Source organism: Ischnura elegans, chromosome 3 (assembly GCF_921293095.1).
Source record: "Ischnura elegans chromosome 3, ioIscEleg1.1, whole genome shotgun sequence".
Classification (NCBI taxonomy): domain Eukaryota; kingdom Metazoa; phylum Arthropoda; class Insecta; order Odonata; family Coenagrionidae; genus Ischnura; species Ischnura elegans.
In genome coordinates, this window is record NC_060248.1 from 104241786 (window position 1) to 104266328 (window position 24543).

General features: G+C 35.0%; 2 protein-coding genes across 9 annotated transcripts in view; one reads left to right on the forward strand and one right to left on the reverse strand.

The window, feature by feature from the left end:
• LOC124156288 (centrosomal protein of 104 kDa) overlaps positions 1-5717 on the forward strand; it is a 66849-nt gene extending 61132 nt beyond the window's left edge. For 5 of the 6 annotated variants that reach the window (XM_046530740.1, XM_046530743.1, XM_046530738.1 and 2 more), the window contains exons 16-18: positions 584-685; positions 3170-3301; positions 5464-5717. In XM_046530740.1, the coding sequence (XP_046386696.1) occupies positions 584-685; positions 3170-3301; positions 5464-5546 (317 nt within the window). In that variant the 3' untranslated portion in view covers positions 5547-5717. Of the gene's footprint in view, positions 1-583; positions 686-3169; positions 3326-5463 lie in introns of all 6 variants that reach the window. The other variant, XM_046530742.1, reaches the window with a different exon arrangement.
• A 3478-nt stretch (positions 5718-9195) lies between these two features.
• The window catches only part of LOC124156290 (tRNA (cytosine(34)-C(5))-methyltransferase), a 28739-nt gene continuing 13391 nt past the window's right edge, over positions 9196-24543 (reverse strand). Inside the window, exons 7-15 of one of the 3 annotated variants that reach the window (XM_046530747.1) lie at positions 24201-24330; positions 23153-23283; positions 19507-19708; positions 18164-18427; positions 17342-17474; positions 17186-17263; positions 13849-13990; positions 11112-11276; positions 9196-9788 (exon numbers count right to left, since the gene is read on the reverse strand). In XM_046530747.1, the coding sequence (XP_046386703.1) occupies positions 9559-9788; positions 11112-11276; positions 13849-13990; positions 17186-17263; positions 17342-17474; positions 18164-18427; positions 19507-19708; positions 23153-23283; positions 24201-24330 (1475 nt within the window). In that variant the 3' untranslated portion in view covers positions 9196-9558. Of the gene's footprint in view, positions 9789-11111; positions 11277-13848; positions 13991-14379; positions 14534-17185; positions 17264-17341; positions 17475-18163; positions 18428-19506; positions 19709-23152; positions 23284-24200; positions 24331-24543 lie in introns of those variants that run through there. The other 2 variants (XM_046530746.1, XM_046530748.1) reach the window with 2 other exon arrangements.

Sequence of the window (24543 nt, forward strand, 5' to 3'; positions counted from 1 at the left end):
CTCAAAATACATAGTGGGTAATGTCTTTATTTTCCTGATTATTCTGGTCATGTTGCGATTCCGAATTATGAACGGAGTATAATCATGGCTGAAGTAGCTCTCAAAGTGACATTCCTCAAGATTTCTATAGTGAGGTGTATTGATTGCTGTGAGCCAAATGGCATTTCTTTGCTGGTGCACATCAAAAGATTGATTTCTTTGAAGATTGATCATGCATAAACAAGGCCATTTTCATCAAGAATGATAGCACACTGAATTGGCAAAAGCTGTGAATTTTTACTTGTTGTATCCTAAATTAATGGGCATATGAGCTTTAATTTTCTTTAGTTGGGTGGATGAATTTGAGAAGCTGATGCTCGTTTTCTTTCCCTGAAGAGCCTTTTTGTTTCATAAATTTAATTTTTACTCTTTTTCTTGCCTTGTGATAAATTGAACCATTATTTTCTATTGAATTAGGGATAAGATTCAGAATGTCATTATATATGTACTAATTTTGGAGCAACTAAATATCATCCCCAATCCATTTGTTAATGAAATATGTGTATCATCTGACTTCCCCTCATAATGTTTTCAAATATTTCAGGTGAGTGCGATGCACATCAAATGTACAAACAGTGTAGCAGGTGCAAGCTAGCAATTTCAGTGGATAAGTACGATGAACACTTAAAACTTCTAACATGTGCAGGTAGGCTCATTTCTGCTGTTTGAAAATAAGTAAGGATGGGTCGGTTCAGTTTTTCGTTTCTCAGCTCCCCTGATTCTTCAGCTCATTACTGTAATCATAGCCAAGAAAAAGAATAATTTGTACAAAACCTAATCTGATTTCAGGGGGCAGCAAAATTTGAAAATTTCAAAAAATAAAGTTATTTAATTTTTCTAATCAAATTATTTAACAATAATTACCGTATAAGCGCGTGTAAGAGGCGCACCTTTTTTCCCAAACATTGCAGCCGAAAATGGGGGTGCGCCTCTTACACAAACTTCTTATCTTCCCCCCCTCCCCTACCCGGTCGCAAGTCCAAGGGGAACTGAGGGGCCTTGGTTTACAGCGTGAGTCAGTCATATGAAACCCTGGGTCAAAATCAAGCGGCAGGTAGGGGAGTTTCTCCCTTAGTGACGTATTTTTAAAATGCTCCTGTTTGAATTTCTTGTAAGCATCGCGCCGTCACGTCGGTACCCCAGAGGTGAACATTGAAAAGATCGCGCGGGGTGATTCGCTCCGGAGGGCGTGCTAAATTTACTGCCACGAGTCATTTATATCCCGCGGCATTTATACTGCATATAGTAATCGCTTATCAAACGTATAGAAACGCGTAGTTTTGAAGGACATACCTGGTTCGTCAGCATCTGTCTTGCCGAGCAATTTCCATTACGCTGAGCACCTGATTTTTCAAAAATTATCTTCAGACGCTAATATGAGGATTTTTGCAACTGAAAATTATATTGGTGTCAAAACCTGCGGTTTAAAAAATTCGAACGAGTGTGTTCATTGTTGGACTAGCGCTGAAGGAGAGGTCGAGGGGAAGGAGCGCGCTCCATATTTCAAGCTACGAGGCTATGAGCGAAGGAGCAAGGGAAGAACACGTCCGATCTTACGTGTGACGTCGTTGCCTTTAAAGTGAAGAGGCGAAGGCACAGCAATGTGATATACGCAGTTTGCGTTGCCTGAAGTTTCCAGTCCGTCTCGTCTTGTTTGAATGCGCTTATGCTACGCTTGTTTCTTCCGAAATTGTGCTGTTAGGACTAAGTTGAATATTAGTAGCCTTGTTTTAGCTATAAATCTTTGTGTCAATCAATTAGAGCTCAAAAAACTTAAATGCTGTCAGATATACGTCGCGTTTGGTCTAATTCTTTTTATAACCTCGTGCGTGTCATACAATTGCTGAAAGATATATATAATTGAAAGATATATCGAGATATATTTTCGAGCTCAGAAGGTGACTCACCTAGCTTTTGACCTCCAGAAACTCGGAGAATTGAACCTGGTAGACCGAAAAAGGTCAGTTGGTGAGATGGGGTAGGGATGAAACGCGTTTCCATTGATCCCCTGTAACTTGATAATTTCCTATTTTCCTATGGAGTCCCGGAAAGGAAAAAAACGGCCCCTTGCACACACACCGAATTTGGACGGCCGGTAAAATATCGGCCGATATTTTACCGGCGAAGCGATGCTTGCACACACGCCGGATTTTTACCGGTCAAACGATAAGTTGCTATGTTTTTGAGCTGGCGACGGCGATCCACAGTGACAATGGCCGGCAGCTAAACAGCATTTAGCCGGTGCCGGCGCGTGTTCGGTACGTGTGCAAGCTCCAATGCTCTCCCATTGTTCACTATTGGAATGTGGACGGCCGATATTTTACCGGCCGTCCAAAATCGGTGTGTGTGCAAGGGGCCTTAAATCTACGACGTGGTTATTTTCCTAAGGCGCTGAGATTGCCCCGATTGTTGTCCTATCTCTTGGGAAGGTTCATGCTATGTGCCTGTCGTGTTTTGCCTTAAAATTTTCCACGGCTGTAATTCTATTGTAATACTCCTGCGAAAGCTTTTAAACGAAATTGTTCGTGAGTAGGACAAGCAACGTAGAGCGATGACGTATGCGAAGAGAGGATCGGAACTCTTTCTACTCCCTCTTATGCCGCTATTATCGCCGCAGTTATCAAAATGTCCTCTTTCAAATAGTACTGAAAGAGGAAATTTCGATAACTGTCGAAATTCCAGGCATACGTCTGCAACACCGCACGATAGGATAAAAAGAATACCGTAAATTTTTTTTTCTTTATAGCTTCCTTCCTCAAAATAGGGGTGCGCCTCTTACATGTGTGCGCCTCTTACACAAGCTTATACGGTATTGACTAACTAATTAATTATTAAACAGTAAGATTAAGAAAACTTATTAATAGGAAACATACAGTGTGTAATTTCAACTAACACGTCTAATAAAAATAGCTTATGGATGTGTCGTGTTTTAGTGGTGGGGAAGGGGGAGGGAGAGAGCGAGGAGGGATGTGCGGCAAACTGATTTTTGCCCCCCCGACCAAATCCTAGTTCTAGTTGAAAGTACGTGAAACTGAGCCAGAATCGGAACAGAAAAAATGAAACCAACTCATCACATTCATCATGATTAAAAATGTTCCCATGAATTCATAACTGTGTATATTCTATCTAGGTGGAGAAAACATGGTTTGCCCTTTGTGCCACAAAGTAGTCCAACCTAATGGTGAAGATGGTTGGAGGGCTCACTTAAAAGGCCCTGGACCAGGGCAGTGCACTTCACAGTCCAGGAGGAGGCATGGCAGGGGTAAGGTTAAATGGCACCTCACATGTAAGTGATGAGTTCCTTGAGCGGTGATTATGTAAATACTGAAGTAATTAATGACGAATGTCATATGTTGTGAGATGCAATAGTGAGGAAAGGCTTTTGCAAGCTTTCCAAATGCATGATGAGACATTGTAGGAAAAAGTTATCCAAGACCAGATGATGTTCTCTGATGACCCAACCTTGAGCAAACAGCTGCTTAGCATGGTTGGTAAGTACCTAACAAGCAACTCACTCACTTCAGCTGTAAATAACTCCATGAACACCTCTGAAATGATGGTTTGTCAATTATTGGCTCTAGTAGCTACTGTGATGTTTTGCAGTTGAGTGTAGCTGGCTAAAGTTTCAGTCCAATGGTATGATTGGGAAATGGTGATCATCAAAACTCTACCTGGATCTCAGTTTTTAACAAGGATAGAGAAGGAAATTTTTCACGAGAGAGGCATTGTTATGTTTGTTAACACTCTTCCCATTAAGTTTTGCTCATAAATTTATCTTCTGTTTCTCCACATTTTATCATTGGACTGAAGGATATATTTGTAGGTAAGGAAGTACATATGTATATGAATATGTATGTACAAATCAACTCTATTAATAGCAGAATGAAAGTGATGGAAAGAAAGACTTTCATGAAATATTAAGTAATAATTTGTCATTGGAGTAAGAATTGTCAATAGCATGTACTCTAAACCACGGGATATGTTATAAAGTAGGCATGTGGCATTTGGTGAATATTGCTGCATGTGCAATAGAACAGTTAATGTCACCTCATGATGCTAGTGGATATTTTGTGTTTTGTATTTAATTTTTATGAAAATAGGTAAAATTCAAATCTTGCTATTTTCAAGTGCTAGTTGCAAATATTTGACATTGGTAAACAGAAAATTAATTAAATGAAAGTTTCAAACAGCCATCCCTTTTAAAAAGATCTCTCCTTCTGTTCAATTTCTTGAATTCATGGCCTGATTCTTCCACTAAACTGCACTCTTTCATAACGTACTGTAATTTATATAAAAAAAAGGGTGCTTGAATTTTTTAAGTTTTTGTTTTTCTAATTCAAATGAATCTCTGGCTATATATGCTCACTGATTTTATAAAAGAAAAAGGAAACATCGTTAAGAGAGAGCTCATTTCACAGAATAGATTACTCTACAAAAACTTTTGACCTCTGCAGTTAAAAGCTTGGTTTATAAAGAATTAAAGCAGACTCATTTAAAATGTATGCACCCTATGACGTTACAAAAAGATTCCTCACCCACAAGTAGATATTGGGTGAAGCCTCTGAACACCACTTACATAAATCCTCAAGGTGTTAGGTAACCCAGGGAAAGGAATTTATAACTACCACAATAGTTGCAACATTTAACTCTTGCTTTACCAACTACCTATCTCAATGAAAAGTAAAATCTAAGTTTCTACCCCGCTAACTTAAATGAAAATGAAGAATTTTATGAATATCTTGAGTGCAGTAAAAAGAATTTTTGGAGGAAAATATTTTTAAGGTTAATAAAGTCATCATCTTTTTAGCTATATTATTTTATATTACTAATTTCCAGTGAGGTTTTCCCCTTGAAAATTTCATTGTGAGCAAAATATTCAGTTTTAGATTGTATATTCAATAAGAACAGCAAACCAAGAGCCATTCATAACTATGCTGAAAAATTAATTAGATACCTAGATCTTGCTGTCCACATATTATAGATGTACTTAGCAGTTTCTGCATGAATATTTGTACTTTATATAAACTACTTAAAGCATATTACTTTAAGAAACCATCACAGTACACTTTTGAATTATTGTGAAATGCTAAATTTTGGGAACAATAAGCACCATTCACCAATCAGCACTTGGAGTATTAAAAAAGAGATAGCATAAAAATTAAATTTATTAAAGAATATTTAATAGAAAATGTTTTATGAAAAGAAATTCTGCGGGTTTAAAAATGAATTTTATTTTTAGAACCAATGTGCCATAATTATTTATGTTAAAAAATAATATTTGAATGCTCACTAAAAATGTGAAGATGTTGGTGTGAATGACTATGACATATTCAAATATTAGAATCATTCTTTACTTAGTTTCTCATATGTTCTGCCATAGTATGTTTTTTGTTTTAATTCTGTTTGCTATTATTCACCTTATAGGAGGGTCTAAGTCACCATCTGACCCAAAGAGCAGCGCAAGCAAGTCTACTCCATCCAATCCTCCGCCCAGTGTCCTCACTTAAAATGGATTCCTATTGCAAAAGACTCTTTAAGAGTCTGAAAGAAAAATGGTTGTAAGATATAAATGATTCCATCAAATTATGCCATCCATATTTGTCCTTGTACAAAGTATATGTAGATTTAATAGTAAATCCTCAGAAAATGAATACAAATTTTTACGAGCTATGCCAAAACAGTGTGATTCCCTTTATTACAAACAAAGTTTGAAATTTTCTTAATATTTTATTAGTGCTATGAAATTCACTTTTAAAATTTAAAAGTGAGTTAAAATGTAAGATTTAATTATCAGAAAATGTTGTTTTGAATAATTGTGCTTTTATCACTCTATGTACATTTTCAAAGAAAACTATTCAAAGCAATAATAAAAATAATTATGTTGGAATATTTCCTTTGATACCATACATTCATAATAGTTGAAGTATCAGTTAATCAATCTCTATGTAATTAAAATCATCTAGTTTATATCGCCATTTGGTACAAAAAATTTAGAGAATTTCATTCATCAGCTGTCTCTCCTCTTCACCCTTAGCTAGTTGGCTGAAATATTAGCCTTCATACTATTAGAACTACTGATGGCCATATCATTGACCATGATTATTTTTTGCAACAATGAGGCCACTGCAACAATTTCACAAATGGCATTTTTTTTCAACTGAAAAGTGTACCATTATTTGGAACAATCAGAGAAAATTGTAACTAGTAGCACAAAGAGGTACTATGGCTATAAGTATCAAGTTGGATGATTGCAAAATATGTTCGAGCTGTAATTAACAGAAAGGCAAAGTTCCTGGTTGAAGTTGTGTTCAGTCAGGGGTTTGGGAGAGCCGATACATACATCATCATTCCCACCAATCCGTGAACTTACACTATTCCCAGCCTTATTTACCTATTAAATAATAAAACGTTATTGTACTTTTCCACACGATTTAATTAATACGACCGATTTCGTCGCAGAGGCGACATCATCAGGTACAGAATCCGTTATAATAACAGTTATTTTGTTCTTGTTTAAGTGTTATTATAACGGATTCTGTACCTGATGATGTCGCCTCTGCGACGAAACCGGTCGTATTAATTAAATCGTGTGGAAAAGTACAATAACGTAAAATGATTTAGAATGGATTTTCACAAAGTAAAGCCAGAAACAATCAAGTTTATTTACCCATTGTTTACAGAACATCCTTGGGCTTTTTGGCAAACCTGTTTGTTTGCTGTTATTTTCTTATGTCATCACATCCAATAATGGAGGTTAGTCAAAAGATACATCATCCAATCATGGCCACTTTCCTATTAGTTTTGACCTTGGTTTCCATGCTTCCCCGTGTTCATTGCCCCTATTCTAAAGTAATGCCTCTTTCATTTAATTTTCTGAATTGGAAAATTGTGAGTTTAAGGCCCCAAATCTCATATCATGATAATTGTAACACACATGCATTCTTTTATAGTCTTCATTTATGCCTTCATCCCAAGCTACTGTCACCCTTGGCGTATGTCATAATTTTTGTGAGCGAAAATTGGATATGTGTATCAATAAGTATTCATATTTCCCCAACCGTAATTTGAGTGCTGAGCTAACTCTCTGAACAATGAAGCCAAGATTTTTTTCAGTCCAGATCTCAAATGTAAAGTCTAAAATATAAAACAGCTCGAAGGGAATTACTAACTGCCTATAGATAACTAAATTGCCTATAGATATCTGGAATAAGCCTCCTGAAACTTCATAAATTCAATGATAAATGCCAATGTTGCCTATAGTACCTGAGGATTAGTCGCATTTATTGACAATTTTGTTCTAATGAAAATAATCACTATCAGACTCATACTTAGCAGAGACACAATGAAATAGCAACAAAATGTGTAGTGAGGAAATTTAAAAAAACATGCATCTATTCATAGAATACTCCAGATGATGTCCTTTGATGGTGGCTAAGTTAGCTACCTATAATTGGCTGTTAGAATTTTTCTTCCTGACTTCTTGGTAAGCTTAGGACAACTTTTAGAATTTTATTTGCCAGGAAAGGACTAAATCATACGTTACTTACCTCTTTAGGGAAGAAATTTCAAGGTAAAGTGGCTGATTAGAGAAACAAGTAGAGAAGGCAAATCTTCTGGCATTTTAGCATTCCTCCTTCGATATTGTGTACAAGAAATGCTCCCAAAATTCAACAGAATTGTCTGTGAATGAAAGAGTAAATGCTAATATGTAGTTGGCCTGCTTCTAATTCAGGAAAAAATTTGAGATAAGAGAATGTAATTGGATAATATTTCTGTGGAGTTCTTTGCACCTCTGTCAACTGACCTCTCTCTCCTGTAGGCTGGTGTTAAAAGCTATGGCTGTTCCAGGGGATTGGAGAAACTAACAGGCATAAAGTAAGTTTGAGAGGCTTCCATCTAAAAAAGATAGTTTCCCCTGATAACTCCAGTTACACAGTAATATGCCCAATGAATGAAATCTTTGATAGGCATTAACCCAATCTTCTTTAAGAAAGCGTAGATTTTTCCCAAACTCTGAGGACGATTCTATTAGCTGACTGTGTATCCTCATTAATAAATTTAAAAAAAAATTAAGGACGCCCTTCAGAGTATTTACCTATAGTAATGTTGATTTTTATGTGTTCAACCATACAAGAACCCAGAGAAAACTTGATCAACACTAATTTTTTCATGGTTCAGTATTTTTTCAGAGAATTAAAAAAACTGATATTATGAGAGGATGAACTGCCTTTCTAAAATGCCATTGAAATATGTATGTTATTGGAATGGAAATCAATAATAGTGATTCAAATCTCTCAGAAATCTTAAAGTAAAAACCAATGGTATTTATAACTCTCTAGGATAACAAACATGGATAGTGAGGCTAACAAATGATAGACCACCAAATCATTACAGGCAGTAAAAAGTCTCGTGGTAAAGTTTTACCTAGTCAGAGAAAATAGGTAACTATTAAAAATTAAATTTTTTATGAGGGCTATAAAATGATAACAGTGCTTAAATTGAAGGAAGTACGTACTATGTGGAATGAAGATTACCTCAGGTGGTAGGCCACATTCACTTGGTATAGAATTAATAATAATAATTTCATCTTTGTTATTCAAGCAAATTTAAGACAACATTGTCCTCTCTTACAATTAACTTATTGACAGTCACAAACATCCATTCCCTGGATGGTGGTCAAGCCACCCAGGCGGGATTCGAACCCACGACCTCTAGGTTAGCAGTCGGGGACTTTACCCCGGTGCCGAGGTCGGCAAATAACTCTCATATCTTAAGAAACCTGTCAGCAGCAATACATAGAACTGATGTAAAGGATACCTAACCATTTAATGTATTTGCTAAAGTTAATCTCATTCCAAATGGAGAAACGAAGACTTAATTATTTGGCTAACGCATAGATTGACTTCCTCAGAAATACCCAGGAATGCTCAGGTGTAGTTGCTACATTATATGAAAATACCCTCAGAATTTCTCGCCAGTACCCTAGGAAGAAGGATAGCACTAAGAGGGTTAAGTACAGATTTCTCTGGTATTTTCAGACTGAGTATTCTGCAAATAAAACCATATATTCTATGAGGGACATTAAGTGAAAATGGAAAACATGCACATATATTACATACGAAGTAAGTGTGTCTTTGAGAAAATAAAAAATACATATCTCATTCCTTCCTTCACAAGTTCCTTTACTAAAGAAATTATTTCATCCTGCAACTCTTCATTTGGTTAGAAATCAATTTTGAAATTGACATGTTGGTGCAGCCGTCAAATATAAAAATTATGAAAAAATTCCAAAACAAACATAACAGAACAATCAGAACTGCAGGTTTCTTTACAAGAAATTGATAAAAACCTTTTCAAAGTCCACTTTATACCATAAGCTGCAAACTTAACAAGCACAGGCTTGATGCAGTAAGTCCAGGAAATAATCACTCTTTGCTGTCTTTCACAGTGACACTACACCATTAGCTTACAGTAATAATGAAACCCTCTTCATTAAGTCACACCTATGGTATCTTTTCGTCACTTAAGATCTTTTGAATCAATCAACTCTTTTTCAGTGTGTGTGCTATCCACCTCTGATTTATTATCACCATTTTCTTTTTTAACTTTCAGCATTTCAGAATCACCATCCTCTTCTCCTGGGTAACTGTCTTCAGGCACTGGTATGCTATCATCCTCTGGTTCCATCTTTATATCCTCTGATTCTAGCTTGTTATCCTCTTGCTCTTTTTCTTTAAATTTATTCAGTTCTACAATAAACAACAGTCAATAATTAGAAGGTCACAGAATATTGCAACTAAAGCAATATCAATGGCAATGATATGGTAGAAAAATCTTTAAGTGATGGATTCAAAGGAACACCCACTCCCAGATTATTACTGTTCACATTAGTGTTGTTCAACTTAAGTGCTGTAGGAATATTTTAATACCCATACTTTCAGTTCAATGCTTAGGTTTCACACTACATAATAAAATTCACCACTTCATGGAAATCGCAAAATCCCAATCACCCTTTACCATGAAACTAAAAGACATAATAAAACCAAACTGTTCTGGTGATTGTTTTCTCGTCTTAATAGCATATCATTCACGAAGGCTCATGATTGAATACAGAGGATAGAAAAAGAAAAAAATAATTTGCATGAAAGAAGAGCAATATATACACATAGCTAGTATTCCATGTTTCAGGCTAATTCCCTTAAAACAGTTTTATATTATATATTGGTTCCCTGAGATTGCTCTCCCTTTATTTGGAAAAGTTCCTTCTCATACTCATCTGGAGATCAACTCAAAAACTCTCTTTCTTGGGTTATTAAATAACACAACAGCAAAATTAGAGATAGGTAAATAAAATGGGGAACCCAAAAATTTTCATGCACTCAAAACCCGAAGGGAAAATGATCATCCTCATTGATTGATCATGGAGCATGTGTCACAACACAACATCAGCACCAAAAAGCATGTAAGTATATTACAAACTATTGATTAAAAATAGGCTCTGCAATGCTTAATAATTGTCTGTCAGTGAATGGAACCCGTCATGCCTCTAATTCCTCATGACCAGTGATGCTTATTGCATTAAAACAAAGGCGAGTACATACAGCTCCCCTGAAAAGGCCACCTTCATGGCACAAGACAGAGTCTGATGTATATAATTCCAATAATCATTGCTCCAATGATTCCCTCTGACAGTAATGAGTAAAGTGTGCTCCAACATGTTCAGTTTCTTCTTTCATTAAAATACTATTTATTGCCCTAAAACCCAACATCACAGCACAGAATGAGCATGCTGGTTCTATTTCTTTCGTTTTCACGAGGGTTTTTGGGGCAGCACCAGACCATTTCTAAGAATATGTGATAATATCAAATATGTACTTAATCTTTCTGACTTATTCCTTCGATTCACAATTCTAAACCAGTGTCCCAAGATTCTTCTGTGTTTGGAAATCTAAAAGCCTTGGCCAATACATACTTGGCAGTTGCAAACAAATTATTCCAATTGACTGAAGCAAGAATTATATACATCAAGGAGGAAAAAAGAATGAATAAAAATAATAATTCCATGCACTAACCAAACTTGGACACATCAGCACCACAAAGGCGAAGGTAATGAATGCGTTCCCCCTTTGGTACATAGGCACGTACAGATGCCTTTCCTTTCCAACCAACCAATTCAATAGAGAATGGTTCACCAGCATGAGTTTCATCTTTGTACACTAGGATGCAGCATCCTGTCTCTATAATTGAAAAAAAAAACAATATTCAATAAATCAATATTTCCCACCAAAATTAAATTACTTGTTAAGTAATTAACTCAACTTTATATACTTCATTCATCGCTTCGAAATACCACTGCAGTAAAACTGAAGTGAATTTAACATAATCTTCAACCTCTACATAAAGTCATAATTAAACATACTCATATCCACATAGTATTAAATAACCGCAATACAAACTGCTGATCTCCTATCCCCAACATGGCACTGGAGTGAGTACTTTCTACAGCCATGTCAACAAAACCACAAAATGTGTTACTTAATGCGAAGGATTACATACATAAAAAAGCTGCATTCTTTCAATAATAGTATGAAATACAGATTATAAAAACAATACTACTCATTAAGAAGTATTGAATTTTACATGAACTTATTCATCTGGGCTTAAAAAAGAATTGACCATCTTAGATAAAGAAAGGAAAGATATACCTGAATTTAGACAGAACAATTCCTTATCAAACCTCTTGTATGCATGAGGCAGGGTAGTGTATAGTAAAAGTCACCTTATTTTAAAGAAAAAGGATTATACTTTGCACAAAAGATTGAGCCTAATCACACTTGAAACTCGAGACAGATAACTTCACACAACATCGAACCACCCATTTAAAATTCATCTACCCCCAAAATGTTCACATTCAATATAGAAAAGAAACCAATGAATACAATAAACTCTTGATTTTATGAAGCAAGATAATACAAAGCAAATCTGTTGGTCCTGACAAAAACCCTTAAATGGTAATATGAAAATAAGAAATTTTTTGTAATTGTGAACTTCGACCACAGTCCCTGGGAATAAGTAATAATCTTTTTTTTACTATCGGAATGAACTATGCAAAACTAATATTAACAATGATATTATTATTATTAGTGTTAACAATATTATGAGTAAATTTATTATTAAAAAGGATTACATATTTATGATAGGATTTTATTTTATAAGTGTACGTTGTAAACATATCTTTGGAAAGACTGGAAGATGGAAATTACATGGAACAACCAGTGGCAGATCCAAAACCAAGCTGGGGGAATGTGAGCTAATTAATTCTCATACCTTTATTAGTACACGGACTACGTAGCAGCTTTTTGTTATGAATTCACATGAGGCAGAATGTAAGGGTGTTCACAAAAAAATTCTGCAAAGACTAACAGCAGTAGTAAAACTAAAGCATTTCGTGAGATGTATTAAAAATTCTTGAAATTATGAAATTTGATATTATTAAGTGCCAATTTTTCGGTCCTGATAATTTTGCGTAATTATAAAGATTTAACTGTACATCATAATTACACCTGAATCATTGCAACCTTTAATGCTATTGCATCATAGATTAATCACAGTTTGCATAAAAATTGTATTCTCTAAAATATCCACACTAACCATTACTTTTGAACATATACATGCATATGTTAAAAATGGAATAGAGTAGGAATATTCAATCAATTCCATTGATGATGGATTCAAACCATCAATTAATAAGTTGAGATGGAGGAGAGGGACGAGAAGATTACAGAAATCTTTGGCCATCAACCAGGATAGGGATAATATAGAGGCTTGCTCTAATCCAACATCAACAGCAATAAAAAGCCTATCCAAGTAGAAAACCAAAGAAAACTTCCTGAATATAATTTCCTAGGAAAAACTAACATGGTGAATACACGACGTTCGGGTGGCCGATTGAGCTCAAATTTTCTGATTCGGTACATCAATCGATAGGGTGGATTTCCCTCCCAAGTATTAATTTAAATGTCATTATTCTGTCCCCACCCCTACAGAAGACAATTTACACTCGCAATACCCTAATATACCTAGAGAGAACAAATAAATACAAAATCGCCCTTGGAAAGGCTATTATATAGCCCTTGTTTCATTTCCTACCCCTTTCAGCACTTACTATTATTTAAAAAATGAATTAAAATATTTTCATTGAGCTAACGAAGATAAGAAAACAATCTTTAAAAATGCAAAAAATAAAATCCTTGAAATATAAAATAAAAAATAGTGAGAATCGAACTCGCCGTCCTTACATTCTCAGTCAACCGCCGTAACCTCTGGGCCACCACTGGCTCGAAGATACGGTCAGGAAATACCGGATATGTACCGTAGACCCGTTTTTTATGATTTATAATTGCTTTTTTCTCGAAAAGTTTTGAGAAGTGCGTCGTCTTGCTTCGGCATATTTAATTGATAGCCCTGATCTACCGAATCAGAAAATTTGAGCTCAATCAGCCACCCGAAGGTCGTGTATTCCCCTTGTAAGTCTTACAGAAATTGATACAAGATTTACGCAAATTATTTCATGGGTATGGATTTCTGATTGAATGAAATCCATTCAACCCATCATAAAAATATGTTTTTGACATGGGATACAAAGCAACAACAGTTTGCTCAGTATGTACAAGCTTTTCCTACCACACATGAAAGAAAAAGAATGGAAGCTGATAAATTAACATGTAGAAGCCCATGCCAAAAATGGGAATATTTATCAGAGGCATTGATTGGGCTGAAGGATGGGAAAACATGAATATCACACACTACCTTCCAATTTTTCCACCTCTCTCCTCAAGACATGGCTGAACCTCGACATGTAGGGCATAGGATAGCTACAGAGAGTAATCACATCCTGCTGAAGCATCTTGAGGCAGCGCTTACTCAGGTAATGAGAAAGACTGGGCAGACCCTGGAATCAGCATGTTTGGGAGAGGTAGGATATGATGTGGTCAAAGGAGTGAGATGTTTTGTAAGGGTTCAAGAAGAACCATTTTTGTTTGATTTCCATGAGCATAAAAAGAAAAATTTGATGAGTTGATGAAATATATTTACGGCCATGAAATTTGTATGGTATATGTAATGCAAAAGGGTTACAGACATGTTGTATCGCATGAGTATTATGGGTGAAATTATTGTTTGAAAATGAAGTAGCCAATAATCCAACAGAAATTGTAAGATGAAAGAGTGTATTCAAAGAAGAGTAAAAGGATGAGGTAGAAAAAGGGAGGGAGAGGAAGGAGAAAGGAGTTTTAGGTAATTAAAATAACTAAGAGTAAGCAAATATTTTTAAAAAATCACCAATTTTCCGAAGATTTTCCTGGGTCCTTAGGCTGAGTAACATAGTTTCATAAGGCTTCTGAACATCATCATTCAGCAGGATAGATATTAGGTCCTCACGTTCTACAGCTACTTTCCTCTTCTCCCCAACCAATGGATAAATACTGGAGATACCCTACATTGGTATGGACAAATTTTTCCCATAAGCAACCATTTTTAGGGTCATTTGTGAATTAGGAATATGTACCACTATTACTCATTGGAATTATCGGAAAAAAGGAATTATTTATAAAAGGCAATTGTGGCAAAATTCTAAGTACCGTAAGAAGTTAAGGTGACTAAGTAGCAAAAAATTACACAATCAGGACAAAAATTCCTAACTTCAGTAGTATCACAAAATAAAACACCCCTCCAAATATATACCCCCATAGGTACCTTAAGTAAAAAAATCCAAAAATACAATCACCAAGATAATTAATATAAATTCTGCAACATTAAAATGCATTCTAAAACAGGGAGGGAGTAGTAGTTTCGATAACTGATAAATCAGAAAAATGTACCTGTCATATTTCACTACTGTTTAAAAACATTAATATAATTAACTCTTTCAAAATAAACAAGTTAAGAGAGTATTATATCAGCAAGGGAAGTAAATACTGTTTAAAATAGACTTTTTGCCTTTCAATACTTTCAATCTATCAATGTTATCATGGCCAAATAATCATATTCTTTTTTACTTCAAAAGCTTATCACTGATAATACCACATGCTAAGAGGAATCTGAATACCTTTATAAAAGCATTTTCACACTTTCTGAAAGCATTAATTCCATTATATAGGCTACTTTAAATTTATCCTTTTATGTTTTATGGCAACTAGGTAACAAAGCCACCATAAAAATTATTAGTAGTACCATCGATAAACCTCTCTGAAAAAATGGTTCGTATTGGAAAGGAATCACTTTATACAACACTTTTCATTAATGATGTTAAAAAATTCACTTTTTCAAAAAAATTCATGACATGATCATTATGATGCTGACCCTATCAAAATGATTACTGCCTATTTCCTATAATCTCTGATGCCTTTTCACCTAAATATTAAAAAAAAAAACAGTTAAAAAATTTTAAGATGAGAGAATTTTCCAAGCTTCAAATTTCTTTCTATTTCAAAATACAATAAAATATTCCAAAATAGTGAGAACAACCTGCACAGCAACGAGAAAATTATTGTTATCGTGCAACTCTGGTAACGTAGTTGGAACAAATTAATATTTGATAAATGGCGAAAAGGACACAACATGGTTTTTCCTCCAGTAACGGAAAAATATCCTTTAAAAATTTTTATCACACCAATATTTTCAACCCTCAGTCCCCAATGCTCAAATTAACCCAAGTTTAATTTGTGAGTTCACAAATATTTTTGGAGAATAAAGTTAGACTATGTCTATCATGCTTGATGGAAACAATCCCAAAATCTACACATTACTCAACAGCTCAACTTTTGTACATTTCAACTTCCAAAGTTTTCCAGAACATATTATATAAAGGAATAAGCAATACTTCAGGAGGTGGTAGGGGAGACAATTTTATGCATTTTTTGTCCATAAACATGAGGTCATAACTCCTTAGTTACTGAACTAACGCAATGCAAACATTTTTTGGATGCACTTTGCAGTTACCATGAAAATGCTTTTTCTTGGGTATCCAGCCTTTTCAACATTTCATTTCTGCTCTGGATTTTTAAGTACATTAAATAATTACGGTTGGACAAAAATGAGTGATTACAATTTTCTGAAGCAATTTATCTTAGAGCTTAATTAAATGCGAGCTTTCAGAGGGTATCAACAATACAATTGCACAATCTCACCCATTTTGAGACACCCAACTAATCCCAAATGGAATTTTACAAAAACGTTGCTCAATTAAGACGTGAATGTCAATACCATGCACCATCACCAACACAGAGGAAAGGAGCCTATGAAAGAGAAGTCTTGGTAGGCAGATTTTTAATATCTCTAGATGAAATGGTGTCCCCACTAGTCTATAGTTTGATTGGAGAACCAGTTGATCAGAAAAAGTATCTCTATAGAACAAAATGCCATAAATTTTCAGCATATTTGATATTTAACTAGTTACGACTGTTAAATAAATGGTTTCCTTTTTATTCCTGTTTTTTAAACATGGGATCTTTTAGAAAATTCATCTGCAGTTAAAATTATTTTTTAAGGCTTTTCCTTCTTCCTTTTAAGGCCCTTCTAAATTACACTTTGAGTTTGCCATACCAAGGGAATTTATCTTGTGCAAACCACACATCAACATATGCACTTACTGGATGAGTGGTTATATTTTGACCACTTTTCAGAATCACTACACATGACACTTACAATATGCATCAAGAAGGGAATCTGCAGCAGGCAAACTACACATCATCATACATACCCACAGGCCTAATCTGCGGGCATGGCGATGATGAAGGCTATCACTCACAATTTGACATATACAAGATTGAGAAAAATTGTTTCACGAAATTTTAACCCCAAATAGCTGATGCCAGTATTTGCACGTATTTTGTTAACTAACAATGATGAATAGAATAAGTCAAAAAAATCATTCCATATCTTGAATTTTATTTGCTACTACATACTTTTCAATAGAGAAATACTTAAATACCTATGCTTTCCACCACAAGCGCATGAAATTTGCTATTTTTGCACTGCTAGCTCTATGAATTTTACACCCCTTTCACTCAAGTTTATTTTTAATGTTTCCAGGTGTACACTGATGGGCAACCTTGAAGCGAATAAAAACAGTATTACATTTACATACCTCTTGTGCAATCCTGAATGGGCATGTCATTGCTCTGTTTTCACACCTAACAAATGATTTGACTCCAGTGTTAATGAACTGCAAAGAAAAATACTTGATTGAATAATTGTTTTTGGAGCAAAATCGAAAAACATACAAAAAATTTTGGCAAATTACCTTAATTTTATTTTCATTGTTCATAACAATATCACGCACAGCAGCATTGGCTAGGTATATGTTCTTTTTCTTGCCTTCTCTACACCTTGTAAGAAGCAATTTTGGATCCAGATCCTTCAGACCATAGTAATCCCTAAAGTAAAAATCATCAGATGAGTCTTGATAACTTAACATCCTCAGTGAGTGAAATCATTTGGTATTACCATTTAAAAAAGTCACAGTTAAAGCCACAAGGATATGCCATCCCCATAACTATTACCTGGAGCCCAAGAGCAGGAAAACAGTTTTAGTACCATTAACTAATAAAAACCAAATGCATCGTCTGCTAATTATAAGATTTTTTAAAAATTAAAGAGGCTCACAAGCATAAAAAAATTGCATATTGCTGAATTCAGATACATGATTTATCTGCATGCTTTCATGATGATCTCGGGAGGCATAATTCATTAAATGAGAGTATGCAAAGAAGAAAATATGGAGGAAGAAAATTATTTTTTAAAGAATAAGGACAAATGAATAATAAGACTTTTAGGAGAAATGAGTTTGCTTTAGAATTGATCAAAGGCACTATCAAATGAAATGAAGTTTCAGACTGGTAGTTTTGGAAATTTGAGTAATTTTTACATACATGAGCTTTTAATGGGTAATTAAGAATACAATCAGGAAATGCCAATGGCTGTAAACTGAAGGTAAAATGACATCCCTGAACATAAAAAGAAAATTAGAACTTACCAACTTCATTATTTGACTATGAAACTTATGATAGGTTGTATTATGCTATTTACTATACTATGAAGACAACAGTGAAAATAAATCTCTCACCTAATGTCAGGCCAAACTTTTTCATCGTCCTCAAAGAAAATAAAAGGATCTTCACGAAACCCATGGATTCTTCTCTTTTTTCGTGCAGGCTCACTCCTCGTGTTGCCAGTTTCACCATCTTGTTGATCTGCACATGCTGGATCAGTGCCTTGGCTTGTAGGTGCTTTCGTTTCTGGACTTGCTTCCCAAGGGAGCCGAGAAACCTTCTGGAGGACAGCCACAAAAAAACCACCTGTATCTTGATGGTGTGGTAATAATCTAATGCTATATGGAGTAGAAGCCCAGAAATTACTTTTGAATTTCGATTGAAGAAAAGCTACAGGATTAATTTAGTAAAATATGAGTAATTTCTCAATAATACTTTAATAGACTGTTGCAATAAAAAAATGGGAATCAGGAAAGAAACCAAATTGCATCGCTATTTATTGTATCACACTTCAAGTACAGTGAAACCTCTCTTAATGACCCACTCCTGTTGAATGACCACCCCATTTAAAGGCCAATGTTTCACGGAATCGATTGCAGTAACCTTAAGGTTCATGATCTTCCCCTTCAAACACCTCCAACTAATACCAATGCTTTCCTCAGCAGGAAATTTTCCTCTAGGCAGTGAATAAAACACAACAAAAAACAAACGAAGACCAGGTTATACTGAATTACTTGCAAAAGTTGTGAGCCTGGGAGCTGGGGAGCAAAAACTACGAAAAATTTCAATCTAGATCTTCATTTACATCAACAGCTGTGTTATACCATGCAAGTCACCTCCGTAAAACCTATTAAAAAATCTGTCAATTTGTCATTCCTAAATAACATTTAAAACACATCTTTCAGCATTCAAACATAATTGCTACATTATCGAAAATCATGGAGACCACGGTTGGCACTTTGGTACTTATCATAAATCCTTCACAAAAAAATTAATTCACAAAATCATAATAGGTAAAGTCACAAATCCTGTATAAATTGTTATGTAGTAGGTCCACTGAATGTTAACTTCATTTCTAACAGATAGCTAGCAATTATTGAGAATGACTCTAGGTGCAGGTTTTCCGGCGATGGAAAATTTTGCTATGGCAAGTGCCAACACCAAAAGGGCCTCTTAAAAACGGATTTATTTACGTGCTAATCATAAAGTCAACTAACGGTGCATCTGCTATCTCTCGTAATGGCGGGGGTCTCGCATTAGCCCTTACTCACTTTAACGAGGTTCCACTGTAGATAAGTTAGTGCATGGATACTAAGTATGAAATTGCTTTAAAATCGATTGAATAGCTAATAGGGATATTTATTAATTACCATACCCTGAGGCATATAGTGCATATAAATTAACGACTATTATTTACCATCTATCCAAATTGAACTTTGACGCATTCTCAGGTGAAGGGGGATACATAGTTGGCCTAATTTGTGTAAGCCATTTTTCTGGAACTTCTTCAAATGTGTTGTATCCAATCATGTCACGAGACATAGGTATCCAACTAGACAGTCCTTTACTATACACAAGGCCTGGCAACTCAGACGAAACATCAACCAGTTCCACAGCACCTATGGAAAATGTCATAATTACTGTCAACTTTCAACAAATAATAAAATCACAATTTTGAACTAAGATCATTGGTCTGATGGCAATAGTTTGAATTTTTAGTCACACATTGTGCCCTGAGAGAGAATTAATATACGACCATCAATAATTATAACAACATGATTGTAATATCAAATAACATGCCAATCACCACATCACTTTCAATTTGTATACTTCTAATTGAAATAATTGCTTTCCTTATCGCTCCAGCTCTACACCTCATTGCCTACTTTCTAGGGATGGACAGATCCAGGATTTTTTTGGATCTGGAATTGGAGCGGATCCTTGATTTTCGGAGCCGGATCTTTCGGATCGGATATTTTCGGATCTAAATGCATTTTCAAATTCCTGCTATTAAATGAAGTAATCATTCAAGTTTATTCTGGGTACATACAATCAAAGGAATGCTTTTTAGATTTTCATACACATTTTAATATTTTTATAAATTAATAATCCTTTATATAGGCTTTCAAGTTGTTTTTTTAAAACATCTTTACATGCTCAGGACCTAAACTGTTACGCTTGGGTTTGGAAATGAAAATAGGAAAAATCTTCGGATAAACCACTGACCAGTGGTGTAGAGAGAGGGGGAAGTCCCGCGGGTCCGGATCCTCCAAAATATAAGAAGACAATTACTTTCCTTCATAAAAGGAAACAAAATATTGAAAAATCGTGAATTTACAAAATACATATTTCTTTGAAAAATGAAGTTTTTTTTCCGATTAGTACGTGGTTAAAATTAGTTTGAAACCCTCTCCTATGCACCCTGTTGTTAAAATATTTTCCCCCTGGTTTTGGACCCCCCCCCCCTAACAAAATTCTTGGCTACCCCACTGCCTTCGACTGAATTCAAATTTTCTTCACGCACGTTTCCCCCGAATTTTGTCACTTTGTCATCGCATACCGACTTGTGTTTCACCTGAAAATGCTTCAGTATGGTGAGGTGGATTTAGCACTTCCTCGCGATAATTTCACGCCACAATGCATGCCTTGGTTCTTCTTATCTCAATAAAAATTTTTCTCGAAATGAAAGACATTTTTATCAGCATATCATTAAATTAAATTGCAACTTCACAATTAGCAACACAACAGTATTTAAAATAGCATTAACATCACGTGCAACGAGGTTCTCGACCGCTCTGCATGACGAAAGGGTGGGTAGCAGAAGCGCGTAAAGGAGAGGTGGAGGGGAAGGAGCGCGCTCCCTACGTATTTCAAGCAACAAGGCTAAAAATGAAGGAGTCAAGGACAAACAACTTGGATCTTGCTTCAGAGATGTCGTTGCCTTCAAAGCAAAGCTGGGCAAGCTACGTGATATAAGCATTTGCATTTCCTATCTGTCTCTACTTATTTGAGGGGTTAATGCTGCACTTATTTCTTTGAAAATTGTGCTGTTTGGACAATGCTGCATATTAGTACAGTCTAATTGTAAATAGAAAACTTAGTGGCAATCAGTTAGAGCTGAAATATAAACACATATATCGTCAGGAATGTGTCGTGCGTTTGGTCTAATTCTTTTTTAAATTTTGTGCTCGTCATTTAATTGCCGAAGCTATTGAGACATCTTCGGGGCCAGAAAGTCACTCACCTAGCATTTGTCATCTAGAAACAAAGAATTGAAGCAGGTAGGCCAAAAAAGGTCAGTTGATGAGATGGGGTAAGGATGAAACACGCTTCCATTGTTCTTGCGTAATTTGATATTTTCCTTAGAAGACAACGATTAATGATCTGTGTGATAGTGAAACAATAAAACATAAGAGGCACGGGCTGAAGGACGGCCGAGGGTGGTTTTCTGAAATCTGCGACGTAGTTACTTTAGACGTGGTTAGTATCCTACGACGCTGAGATTCCCCCGATGATTGTTCAATCTCTTGGGGAGTCACACAATGTGCTACTTAACCTCTGCGAGAGCTTTCAAAAAAAACAGTTCATGAGTAGGACAAGAATCGCATGCGACGGCGCATTCGAAGAGAGAATCAGAATTCTTTCCACCCTTATTGGGTGTTGCATTCACTGAAGCTATTATTTAAAATTTCAAATCCAGATGTGATGTCTTCTGCGACTTGCTATTCTAGTTTCTGTAGATATTGATGATTACATTAACACCTACAAGAAAATTCTATCATTCACGATGGATAAAACATCACTTGTTATGGTCAATGGTCATTAATTTGCCTTCTCAAGAAATATAAGAGTGTGGGGAAATAAGACAAACAGGCAAGAATGCCAACTTCATGGACAAATTATTTCTAGAATTCCAGCTCTGTGGAAGAAAAAGTTTCTCTTTGCACAGTTTTACAGATAGCAGTTCAAGTTCTATCCTAGTTTCATCTCTAGAGGCACAATGATGGTCAATTTTTATCAACACATGGCATAATAAATGGCACTTTCCACCACCTCCATTTGTCCCATAGAGATATGGCGTAAGGGACATTGACCCGTAATGGTACAAAATTATGTCCATTGACTGCCATAAAAAAACAATAACATTAAAACAAAACTAAACTGGCTTATTATTTTCTGTAAAATTTTACTACATTTAGTGACAAATTAATAAAGAAAAAATTATACATCCCATACACAATGTCCACAGACTATGATTGATCATGTCTGTAGACAGCGCCACATAGATTTATGAAAAGGTGTTTATTGTATTAACAACCTTTACTAAATAATTAACCAAGAAAATCTATCATTAAAACGTTACAACAATTTAAAAATTCCAAAATAGTCTTTTTGGGTTGCTTTTATATAGGAATATTTATTATACAATTAAAAAAAATTGTCTTACTTAAAAGTAATGTCCTTGGACACATAGGGAAAAGGGGGAATTATTCATAGGAAATGGTGGCAGCCCAGAACAACCAGTACGTAGAGAAAGAGACTGTCAGCTAAATGGGGTCGCTTGAGTTTATACTTAATTTAGTGAATGTTTTAATGCTGGCGGAAAAAGTTTAGTTCAGATTGTTGAAAGAGCCAAGATTATCAGTCATTTCCGTGAACAAGTAAAAAGAAGTAACTTTGCACATTTAATTAATTACAATTGAGATTTCTTTAAATGTTATACCATGCAAGTTCAATGTACTATTGACAGTGTTCTACCCTATTGTCAGTCGCCACTATAACTTAATTCACAGGAAATCATCACGTCCGTGGACATCACGTCTGTGGATGTCATGACCATAAACTCTGCAGTCCACGGACATGACACATGGTAATGAACATGATGATATACAATGACTAACTACAGAATGTCCAATGCCAAATTAAGCTGACTTTATCTCATTTAAAAATTTGAAAATCATTATTTTTTTAATTTAGTGAAGAATAAGAGAATTTTAAATTATGGTGATAGTTGTAAATAAAGAATGTTAAAGGGAAAATTATAATTAATAGAAAATCATTACCATTTGTTTCTACAATCAAACGATGCATAACAGCTTCATCCTCCAAAGGATTAAAAGAACATGTAGAGTAAACCATTCGACCACCAACAGCAAGCATTTCAGCACCTCGCCGAGCTATTCTGTACTGGATTCTGTTAAATAAAAAGATATGAGTAAAATTTTTGCAAAGGAATGTAAATACATTTTACACCACCCACGTTACGCTATCCACCATTGCATGTTTTATAAAAATGTTTTTGAGATGCTACGGGTTTAACTACTAAATGAAGCAAAAACAATAGTTCTGAAATATCTAACAATTTACTTGAGTTAAATGTTGCAGTTTAAAACTCCTGAAAATTCTAAAATGAAAAGCAACCATTGCACCAAATTCCTTTTGAAACTAAAAAGAACTGTCATACATTTGCCCTTAATAGAGCAAGCCATTCACCAGAAACTGTCAAGACTAGATATTTTCAAAAATAAGAGACATAAAAGAAGAAAACTGTAAGTGAAATGCATTCATGCAGGAAAAACTGATATCTCATATCCATGAAAAAATTCAATAAGTATTTCTTATACAATTAAATAGTATACGGACATTTCCATGAAAATGTCAACTTTTTCACTCAAATTAAAACTTAGGCTGGAAATATTTTATCTTGATAAATCAACAGCTTAATGATTGAATTTTATGAAATCATTGTTCAGAGCATTATTAAAAGTTTTCAAATTATACTTCGATTCACAGAGTCTTGAAGATGTTTGCAATCATCACACTTAGGAGGTTGACCCGGTAGTAATTCCATCACAAATTAACTTTGGGCATATTTAGAAGGTGTTTCGATTGTTAATTTTGTTTCTGCATATGAACATCACCTTCATAAATGTTTTTTAACCATACACGGAGAATTTTAGCAATTTTTTCGTATTTTACAATGTTATCGAAATATCCTATAGCATATTTTTCTCTAAAGGTAATTCCATCACAAATGGAATTGCCCATAAACATTCAATGGAATTTATTTTAAGTTGCTAGCACATGGAATGTTAAAAATCAAGAAAATACCCGTGTAAATTGTTCCCATTGGCAGCATTCCACTTCTCCCACACATCTGGATTTTTCCGTATAGTACCATCACCTGAGCAAGGGACATCACAGAGTATACGGTCAAACTTTAAGGTTTCCTTCTTCCCCTCTGAAAAGCATACGTAACAAATATTTTCAATAAACACAGAAAATGCAGTCATGAGTCACATTTGTGTATCTACCAGCATTCCTTGTACTGGACCTAACACATCAACGATGAAAAATAGCCGACATTCATACCTGAAGATTCATACAAGAATAAGATAAGTGCTTGCCTTAACTTGAAAAATTGTCCATAATTTTCAACTCAATGAATTTTTCT